Source organism: Ochotona princeps, chromosome 5 (assembly GCF_030435755.1).
Source record: "Ochotona princeps isolate mOchPri1 chromosome 5, mOchPri1.hap1, whole genome shotgun sequence".
Taxonomy (NCBI): domain Eukaryota; kingdom Metazoa; phylum Chordata; class Mammalia; order Lagomorpha; family Ochotonidae; genus Ochotona; species Ochotona princeps.
In genome coordinates this window covers 72,845,348-72,856,033 of record NC_080836.1, presented here as the reverse complement: position 1 = coordinate 72,856,033, position 10,686 = coordinate 72,845,348, and the positions used below count along the sequence as shown (strand labels likewise).

The 10,686-nt window shown below is 51.0% G+C and overlaps 1 protein-coding gene across 9 annotated transcripts in view; it reads left to right on the top strand.

The window, feature by feature from the left end:
• The first annotated feature begins 529 nt into the window (after positions 1-529).
• Positions 530-10,686, top strand: part of ANKRD44 (ankyrin repeat domain 44) — a 304,874-nt gene continuing 294,717 nt past the window's right edge. For 3 of the 9 annotated variants that reach the window (XM_058664775.1, XM_058664771.1, XM_058664773.1), the window contains exon 1: positions 531-788. In XM_058664775.1, coding sequence (XP_058520758.1) covers positions 762-788 — 27 coding nt within the window. In that variant the 5' untranslated portion in view covers positions 531-761. Of the gene's footprint in view, positions 789-10,686 lie in introns of all 9 variants that reach the window. The other 6 variants (XM_058664770.1, XM_058664767.1, XM_058664769.1 and 3 more) reach the window with 4 other exon arrangements.

Genomic DNA, 10,686 nt, shown 5'->3' with positions numbered 1-10,686 from the left:
GCTTTTCTTCATCTCTACCTGCATATCCCAAACCTGGGATGCCTTAACGTCATTCAGGGACAGCTCTTGGCTGCAAGGTGTCCCGAGGACACAAGGAAGGGCCAAATCTTCCGATTCCGAGCGTCTGAGAAACAGCCGTTGAAGAATCTCCCTGTGTCCAGGGCTTTCCCGCATCAGACAAAGAGAGCGCGGGGATGGTGGTCCGTGGCCGAGGAATGCATACGGCAGAGGACTGGGTAGGAGAAGGCGGGACTCGAGTGTGCACTAGCCTTTCTTGACCCCGCGGGGTGTTGTGGGCACGGGCATGGCCCTGCGTTGCGCGCGCGCGCGTGAGGCTCGCAGGGCAGGCCCCGCAGCAGCCCGCTCGCCGGCGCGCCACGCTGCAGGTGCGGATAGCAGGCGGCACTGGCCCCGGCGCGCGGCCGCGGGCTGCGAGGCGCGGCTGCGGGCGGCAGGAGGCAGCGTCGGCCCGGGCGGCGCGCGGGCGAGCGAGGCAGCGCGCGGTGATGTCAGTGGCGGCCCGGCTGGCAGCAGCCGGCACTTCCTGTGGAAAGGCGGGCGGGCTCGGTGGCGAGCCCCACTAGCCAGTGTCAGCCTCTCGGCGCGAGGGGGCGGCGGCGGAGGAGGAGCCGGGGGAGGGCTGTCAAATTGGGGAGCCAGATTCCCCCTTCCCCTTGGCAGTCCCTTCCGCTTCCCCGGCTCCCGGCGTGACATCTGCGGGCCGGGGACCTGCACGCGTGTGCGCGCCAAGGGGCGGAAGAATGGCAGTGCTCAAACTCACCGACCAGGTAGGGGGCGGCGGCGGCGAGCGGGCGGGACGCGCGCGGAGCCGGGGGACGGGGGCGCGGCGCGGGGCGCGCCCGCGGGCTGTTTACTCCCGGCGAGGGGCGGAGTGTGTGCGGCCGCCGGTGCCTCCGCCGCGCGGTTCCCGCCCTGGGCCGTCGGAACTGCGCGCTCGGCTCCTGGGCCCCGCGAGCGCCCGGGCGCGGATGTGCGGGGACGGAGCGTCGAGCACGGGCCGGACTGGCAGGGGGAGGGGAGCGCGGGGTGTCCCGCAGGCTGCGAAGACGCTCCCTGGCGTGGGTGAAGCCGGCACAGGGGACCCGGGGAAGGTGGGATCGCGAGCGGTCCGAGATCGCCACCGGGACCCCTCCTGAAGGCAGGCGGGAATCGGGTAGAAACCGCTGCCTTTATCCGTTTGCTAGGACAGCCTGACTTCCTCCTGGTAGAACGGGCGCTGGGTGCGCGCTCCGCGAGGGGGACCAGGCGCCAGCGCCCCGGGCGGCTGTGCGCCGGGGGTGAGGGCGCTTCGGAGGCTCCCCTTGCAGGCGGAGCTGCCCGCCGTGAGTGCTGGTGCATCAGCTTTGTTGCTTTCCCTGTCGCGACACCGCGCGGGGTTGCTCTTTGCAGTCGTGGCTTGCAGGGAGGGGGCTTGACTGGGTCGCACTGGCGGCCCTCGCTGCGAGTCTGTGGAGTGCCGCGGTTGTGGAGTCGACTCAGTTGTCTTTAGGACATCGATTCCCACAGGCGTCCAGCCAAGTGGCCTGACAAAACTCGGCATCTCTACCGAAGAAAGAGTTGTCCTTACCCCTCTTCTCCCACCCCCACCCCGGCGACTCCAAGCATAATGAAATGACCCTTGTTTGGGGGTTCTGGTAGGGCAGACTGCCGGGCCCGCGGTGTTAAACATCTCAAACTTCGTGTTGCACGTGGAGCCTCGCTATCCCGGTTGTAAACAGCACAGAGGAGCTTCAGCTGAGAGGCAATGGATGACCATGATGATGGGTTCTGCCTTTTAGATTCAGACTTGTAGGTGGTTTTCCCTAAGTATTTACAGACATCTGGGGAGGGAGGGACGCGGCAGGGTTCCCGGGGTGACCGCCGAGTTAACGCTCACGTTCTTGTTAAAATTAGCAGGAAGAGCAGCTGGTAATTGTAATGAATCCACTGGTTCTCATTGGTTGCAGAGCATTTGAAAGTGTTTGAAAGTTGATAGTGGGGTTTCCTGTACCATTTGGTCACATGCTTCACCAACTGTTTAGACATTTGTTTAAATCTTACCCATTTAGTAAGTCTCCATGCTGTCGTAGTTGTTGGTATAAGCTAAGGGACTTGTCAGTGAGTTCCTAAAACTCAAAAGGACGCAGGCATTGTAACTGTCTCCAAGGAGAGTGGTGAAGATGCCGGAGATGTCAGCCCTGCCGAATCCTTCCTTGCCAAGCTGGTGTCCCCTGAGTGGCCCTGGTCGTGAGCTCCGGAGTCAGCCTCTGTCTTCTCTGGACACATTCAAGGGTTACCAGAAGGCATCCCTTCCTAGAGGAAGATCAGCCCTTGTGACAAGTGCATTGTTTGGTCTTGGGAAGTTATTCTGATCAGACCTCGAAAGATGTTTGTCTTTTAGGATGTTTCTAAATACATTCCCTTCCTTCCCTTAGCAAACTGGCATCACCTTGGAGAGTGGCTCAATCTGCCTTTGGTTCCATCTTCTGATATGGGAACACCTGAAGCAGTTCTAAGATTCAAAAACATCTAAACATTGCTCATCTGTCTTTGGGCAAAGCTGGAGGGAGCCTCGGTGGGGAGGTGGGTGGGGTGGGGTGGGGTGGTGAGTGGCGCTGGTTTCTTTAGGTCCAGGAAGTATGTGGTCTTTTGTTGTTGCCTTTTATAGTCTTACCTCTTTGTGGCTGTGGCTCTGGATTCTTAGAAGCTGGTTCTTAGCCTTGTCAACCCCTTTAGAATCCCCTGGGTTAAACTTCTCTAGGAGAGCTGGCAGCATCCTGGGAAGGGGGGAGCTCCTTCCAGGGGTCCTATCTGAGGCTTTGTGGAGGAATGGCCAGTAGCTGGGCTAGCTTTCTGCTAACCTTCCTAGAGTGGTCGCTTCCTCACCACTGCCCCCGAAATCTGCTTTGTGCCGTCTTTGTGAGATGCCACGGCTCTTGGACTTGTAGTGTGAGGATACATCCTTGCTGTTGATAACCAGAACCATGAGTTGTGGTTTGATTTTCAGTGTGGCCCTGGAAAGGGGTGAGGCCCAGATGCACCCGGTTTGTCCTGCTAGAGCTGGGGCCGGGAGTTGAGAAGAGAGCCCTTGTCAGTTCAGCAGTCACTCCTGCAGGGACCGCTTGGCCATACAAGAAAAGGAAAATGTCTATACTCCGTTTGAGGAGGCTGAAAAGTAAGGGTGGTGGGTGGGGGGAGAAGGGAGAGGCCAGTGTGGTTTTTGGACTATTTTGTTGTAACTAGGAAAAGGAACTGGGGACTGTTGCTACAAACAAACGGGCATTTAACACTTCTGCATTTATAGCTTTCTCTTCTATTTTCCTCTTTACACAACACACATCATTTTGTGTACTCTGTGGGGGGACTAACCATCCTAGTTTGCTCAAAGCTGCCATGCTTCCCACTGTTTGGTGCTAAAACTGGGCAAATTCCGGGTGGACCAGTAGGAATTGGTTCTGCATCCTTTCGCATAGAACACACTCAGCTATGTAGTAATGTAATTATTTTCTCACAGATGGATGTTTAGGAGGATTATTTCTTTCTTTGGAAAAGCAAGATGATTTCAACCTTAGAAAATGGTTTTCTCATTTATAAAGCTAATGTGCTTTAGCTCAATATAGCCATGAAACTTGGCAATTTGATTTGATAATGAACCTTTTTAAAGTGATTTTTATGTCTTGGGGTTAAGGCATTACAGTGATTTGTCTTTTTCTAAGTCACAAGGCCACGGTGGCCATATTTTCTTGGGTATTTGACGTGTTCACGATTCTTACCTGATTTGTACTCATAGCAGCTGAACAGCAGCAGCGTCCTGTCGAAGGCTGCCCGGAGACACTTTCAGCAGGTGGCTGTTTTGGCGCTTCCTGCCTGGAGGCCTTCTGGCTTGTGTCTCCTTGCCAAGCTGTAGCTCACACTTTGGTCACCTACCTCCTTGCCAAAGGCAGTGGCTGGCAGCTGTTCCAGTGGGCAAGAAACAAATTCTGTAACTTTGAAACCAAGGTTTTCTAGCCCAAGGTGTAGGGCCTTGGGGGCACATGGCGTATTTTGTTGGATTGTCCTTCCATTGCTCCCTAAAGCACTGGTCTTAAAAAGCAAATATTGTGCTTCAGTGAGAGGGAAAAAGAAAGGCTTTGTTCTTTGGATCCCTTCCTGATTGCTTTGGGACCCTGTCACATGGCTTGGCAGTGTACTTGAGGACTGAGTTGGTGGCACACACCTAATAGTGTATTTATTGTTGCTCCTACTGTATGCTGGCCCTGGCTGTGAATCATCTTTCTTAATCCTCCTAGTCACACCAGGAGGTTGGTGATGGTGTGATTCCTATTTTATAGATGAGACAACAGAATAGAGAGGCTCATTGATGCCTTTAAGGTCATACGCCCGGTAAGTGAGCCAGCTCAGTGTCTGCTGTGACATTCGGATTGCACAGGTGGGGCTCTGACCACAAGGCTATACTTTGCGTAGTTGAAAGGGCAGTGCGACTGGGGACTAATGATGGCCTACTCTTGTTTACAGGAAGTCACTGGGTGAGCAGTGTTCCCTGCACCCCTCCTGCCTCCAGGGGCAAGCCCCACGTTTGTCAGAGCAAGGAGCTGTTGTGCTTTCTGTTCCTGCCTGGCTGTGCTTGGCCTCAGCTTCCCACCCTGGGAGTGGTGTGCTGGTAGCTGGGTGACTTGTGTTCTTGGGTATTATTTCTGTCGCACACACACTGCAGTCGTCGTAGGACAATCCGAAAGCTAGACAAGCAGAAGACCATCGACGTCTCCGGACTCTGGGTTTACCTCTGGTTGTCTGTCAAATAACTTTTTTTTTTTTTTAACTTTCTGTGTGATGATATCACTATTTGTTACCTGCACACACATCTGTGTGACTTTTCTGAATAAACTCAAGCTTCTCTTTTTTTATTCTCGTTTTTCGTTTTACGATTTTGCAGATTCCCTTTGCCTTCTGTCCTCCCATTGTCCCCTGCTTTTTTTTTTTTTAAGATTTATTTTATTTTCATTACAAAGTCAGATATACTGAGAGGAGGAGAGACAGAGAGGAAGTGGAGCTGCCGGGATTAGAACCAGCAGCCATATGGGATCAAGGCGAGGACCTTAGCCACTAGGCCACGCTGCCGAGCCCCGTCCCCTGCGTTTTATAGTGAAACAGTCCTTCAGCACGTTTCTCTGAAACTTATGGGGGGATCCTCTGGCACAAGCCTGACTCCCCAACCTCGAAGGTTTAACCCTGCATCGATTGGTATTTTCTCTTTTAAGTATTTTAACTTTTGCTTCTTCCTTTCCTCCAAAACAGAAAATATAACTAGAAAGGTACAAGTGCTTGGGTCGGGAACAGGGCTGAAGTATTCTGTGAAAGGGTTTGTATGTCAGCAGTATCATGTGAATTCTCACAGGCTAAAGTAGAGCATGTAATCATTTAAACATAGGCCAGAGCTGCAGCGATCTAATAATCCGGTGGTTTGAACACTTGCTTAAGCTGTGACACTTTTTGCTTGCTTCATCCAAAGAAAGAAGATTCCATATTAAGGCTCAATAGTTAAAGTAGACCCGAACATTCCTTAGGGGCCCCCTTTTAAACTTTTTTACAATTTTTCTTTTAAATATTATTTACATAGTTAAGAGGGATGCAAGCCCATGTAGGCCTCTGATTAGGATGGGGAGGGTCAAGTACTGAGGAAGATGGGTAGGACAAATGTTTTAGTTTTTGTTTGTTTGTTTTAGGTTTTTTTCCCCCTCCTGTGTCTGCAGGGGAGGAGGGCAAGAGGGCTGCCCCGTTCTGTCAAGCTACATCAACACCCAAGGATGGGGAATGGTCATTTGATGACACTTTAGAGATCCCAATGTGGAAAAGAGTGTTACTTGAATGGTTTTGATAATTCTGAGTAGGTTTCATTGCTCCAGGGTTGAGAAGATCTTTCCAAGGTCAATTGGTTGACAAAATCCACCTTGACTATCCACACACCCAGGAAAATGCTCCAAGTTTGGCCAAGAGAATTGTTCAACCTGTCTGCTTTCTGACGAGGCACTCGACATCTCCTGCTGGCCTAGATGAGCTGGCTGTCGTGTCCCCCATGTGCATCTGGGCGTTGTCTCCATTGCAGAGGCATCAGAAACTAAAGAGGCCTGAATGTGGTACATTGCACTCCAAGGTTAGGCCACACATCCTGTAATTTTCCCTGTGGCCAGGGTCTGAGCCTACAGTCTACAGTAGCCTACAGTCTACTTGGGTAGTCCCCCAAGAAACCTCACCTGGGGTGACCTTAGCCTTGACTCTTGCGTGTTTCAGGCAGTGCAGGGTCAGGTTTGGTTTGTCTCCCGTAGCAGCCGACGCCCGTACTGGTAGATGCAGTTCCCTAGTCCGTGTTGAGGCCCAGCTCAGCCTGTTGGCCACAGGCCCCGTTCTCCCTCATATCAGTGGGTAATGAGGCCTAGTCGGAGCGAGCCCCCTGGTAATCCCCCACCTCCAGCTCCAGTTTTTGTACATGCCGGCTTCTGTTGTGGCCTAGCCTAACCCAGCCTGTATTCCATCCAGCTCTCATGCACACTTGTGGGTGCTATGACTTACCTCAGCCTGAACACCCCCAGACCTGGCCTCCATGCATGCCTTGTCCAGGCTGGCCTACCCTCAGCCCTGGTTCTTGTGCTCATTATTGGTAGTTGCAACCTAGCAGGAGAGTGCCCTCAGTTCCCCTGCCAGGCATGCTCCCAGCCCTGGATCTTGGGCTTGCCAAAGGATACCTGTGGGCAAGCCTGAAATGATACTCACCCAGACCTGCAGTTTGCCAGCAAGTGCGGCAACCTAATCTGGCTGGCTTGTACCCTTTTTGACTTGTTGTCATGCCAGTGGATGCTGCAGTCCTGCCTGGACTGGCCTGCATCCAGTTTTTTTTTTTAAAGGTTTTATTATTATTGGAAAGCCAGATATACACAGAGGAGAAGAGACAGAGAGGAAGATCTTCCATCCGATGTTTCACTCCCCAAGTGAGCTGCAACGGGCCGGTACGCGCCAATCCGATGCTGGGACCAGAACCTCTTCCAGGTCTCCCACGCGGGTGCAGGGTCCCAAAGCTTTGGGCCGTCCTCTCCTGCTTTCCCAGGCCACAAGCAGGGAGCTGGATGGGAAGTGGAGCTGCCGGGATTAGAACCGGCGCCCATATGGGATCCCGGGGCTTTCAAGGCGAGGACTTTAGCCGCTAGGCCACGGCACTGGGCCCGCCTGCATCCAGTCTTAGCAGAACAGTCCTGGAGATTACCCTACTAAGCCTGCTCCCAGTGCTTGGTCTAACGCCTGCCAGTGGGTGCTGTGGCCCAGTCTCAGATGGCCTGTTAAGGTGCTGTTGAAGGTTGATCTTAGTGTTATGTGAAAGCTCCTTTGTGAGAGGTAACTATTAGTGATTCAGTGTTTGTTTTTTTCCCCCTGACATCTCATGTAATAAAACAAATGCACACTTACAGATGTTTGCAGACTATGAAGAGTTAAACAGGAATAGGATAACCATATCATTTTTATCCAAACTGGAACTCCTCGGGGGCATTATCGGGCACTATTAGATATCGAGCTAGGAAGCAGGAGTGAACCAGGAGTGTCCAGGTATACTGGACATAAGGCCACATGATGTGGACGCAGTGCTTGTTCACTTCAGACCTGGTGGCAGCAGGGAGCTAGCTGAGTTGTTTCCTTTTGAGTCAGTCCACACCAGAGCAGGTTTTACAAAAAATTCTGAATGGCCGTGTGCAATTCCAGATCCCGTGTGTTGGTTTGATTAAGTTGATTCTGGGAGATTATAGGAGTAACTTGATAGAAACATTCTCACTCTCTCAGCATTTATTGTGAGTCTCAGACAATGGAAAGATAGCCCATGTTGTGTGTTCGCCAACCTTTGGCAGGTCAGATTCACCCCTGTGGGGTCTAGGTCCATTTTCCTAAAATGAAATAAAGTTGGACTGGGATGCCTTAATGGTTGGTGCCTCAGCTCTGCTCTCTCCTGCTCAGTCTCTTTAATGGAGATTTAAGTTAAGAGCTATTTAATTATTTTCACTTTGTTTGAAAGGAAGAGAGACACATAGAGATCTTCCCATCACTGGTTCATCACTCAAATACCTGCAACAGTCAGACACTGGGCCAGGCTAAAACTGGGAGCCCAGAATTCATCTTGGTTCTCCCATGTGGGTGGGCAGGGTTGCAACCACACAACCTGTCACCTGCTGTTTCCCAACATGACTGTTCCCAAGAAGCTGAATTGGAAGTGATGAAACTGAGGACTCAAACCAGGCACCTCAGGAGATGTAGTTATCCTAAGTGGCATCCTAATCAATGCATCAAATGTCTACACCAAGTCGCAGATGTTCTCACAGATGTGGCAATCAAGAGTGTATTTACATATGAGCTCTAGCTTATTTCTCCAAGTTAAAAAAAAAAGTCAATTGCAAGTTCCAGAAGAGGGTCTGAACTAATGGCAATGATTTAGGAACTGGTTCTCATTTGACTCTTTCCACTCTCCCATGCCTGATAAACGCTTTTCACAGGGTCCTGTTTGCCTCTTCCTCTTTTTCAAAGGTTGGGAGAGGGGGGTGTTGTCAGTGTTCATGTTTGTAGCCCAAGAGCTTGAGTGAATGTTTCTTGAACCTCACTTTTAGTTGTAACATTCATAATTAAGGGTCCTTTCTCATCTCCCCTTTTGAAAACTGAGAATTTGTCTGATGCTCTTATGAATCAGACTATGCAAGTAACAGGAATAAATCCCCTTTGGGCTCTTGTGTGTTCAGGGTTTCATTATTTCCACCCCAGTGAGTTTTAAGCCCCTAGTTTAACTTTATGAGGTGTCTTTTTCTTCTTTTTTTTTTTTAACTACAAGTGTGCCTACAGAACTCTTCTTACAATTAGAGGAATTTCTAGAAAAATCTACCTGTGGACTACAAATTAAAAAAAAATTAAAGATTTGTTTTTATTGGAAAGGCAGATCCACAGAGAGGAGAGACAAAGATCTTCTGCCCACTGGTTCACTCCCTAAATGGTCACTGTGGCCGGAGCTGAGCTGATCCAAAGCTGGGAGCCAGGAGCTTCTTCAAGGTCTTTCATGCAGGTGCAGGGTCCCAAGGCTTTGGGCTGTCCTGTATTGTTTTCTCAGGCCACAAGCAGGGAGCTGAATCAGAAGTAGAGCAGCCAGGACACAAACCGGCACCCATATATGATGCTGATGTGTGCATCATATTAGCCAGTTGAGCCTTGGTGCCAGCCCCTGGGTTTTCTTAGAGTTGTGTGGCTTCGGGCTAGTCCTGCATTTAGTTCTTTCTAGCTCTGTGATTCAAAGGAAGCATCGCACAAAGCTCAGTGTGAATCCCTCCTTCCTTCAAGGAATCTTGTTTCAGAAGCTGTCTGCTTTCCATGAGCTTCTGACTTTCTGCCAGTGAGGTGGTGGCAGGTTGGGCCTTTCCCAGGCCTGATGAACGCATTTTACCTTCAGGACAGGAGTCCTTTTCCCAAGAAGGAGGTCTTCTGATATCTGCAGATACTTGATTGTCAAGACCGGAAACCAAAGGGATGTTTTTGGTGTGACCCTTTGAGAAGGTTTTTGAAGTTGAAGGGCAGTGGAACCTACCCTATAGACTGCTGGTCTCCCGTGAGTTGTAGTGCGCTGGAGGCTGGCTTGTCCTGTCCTGGAAGGGCTGTTTTAACAAGCACCTTGGTATCTTCCAGGGAAAGTCCTGTTCCATTAGACTCCACAGTAATATCTGGATCTAACAAATCCCTTCCCCAGCTGCTGGCGTAGGTCCTGTGATCTGCTGATATGGTGGCCACTGATGTCTTCTCAGAGGAACGAAAATTCCCCACCCCTGGATGTGTGGGTAGGGCTTGGTCTCTGGAGGAGGCTTGTTTTGTTAGATGGGCGGGGCCAAGAGCAAGATTGCAAAGTAAGCATGTGGGGAATAAGAAACAGAAAGACAGGGAGGAATTCTGGTCACCTGGAGCTGACCAACACGCCAATTATTGTTAGACATTGGCCTCCAAAAGTGGCTGAAGCCTGCCTGTGTCCCAGGGTTTAACAAGATGCTTGTTTGAGTTTGGGAAAGAAAATATTAGAATCCTATTTCCTTTATCCTTTGCTTGAAAGAAATTATTCCTTGAAACTTGTAGTTTTTGTGTAGTTTTAGTAAATATCATCTCATACCATCTAACTCTGTTGATTGTCCTTCTTAATCTGCTGCCTGGGCAAACCCCCACCTGGGTTATCGCAGTGGCCTCTGACCCATTGTTATGGTGGTCCTCGTTATCTAAACCCTGGCCTCTACTCCCAGTAGAGCTGTCAGAATGGGGTAACTTGGAACTGACATTCGTCTGCACAGAACTATCCAGAATGTAACCAAGGAACCAGTTAGAGAATAAGAAGAGGTGAGGTGGGACAGGTGAGGGGTTCTTTGGCTCCAGCCACGCTGGCCACCTCTTTGCTTAGTGAACATCCCGGATTCATTGCTGCCTCAGGACCCTGGTTGTACCTGCCCCGACAGAAGCTTTCCCAGGTTGACTGTAAGGCTTCAGCTCTTTCAGGGATTTTTTAGAGCGACACACACACACACACACACACACACTCTTCCATCTGCAGGTTCACTCCCTGAATGGCCACCGCCACCGCCGCCACACACACACCCCACACACATGCGCACACACACACACGCACACACACCC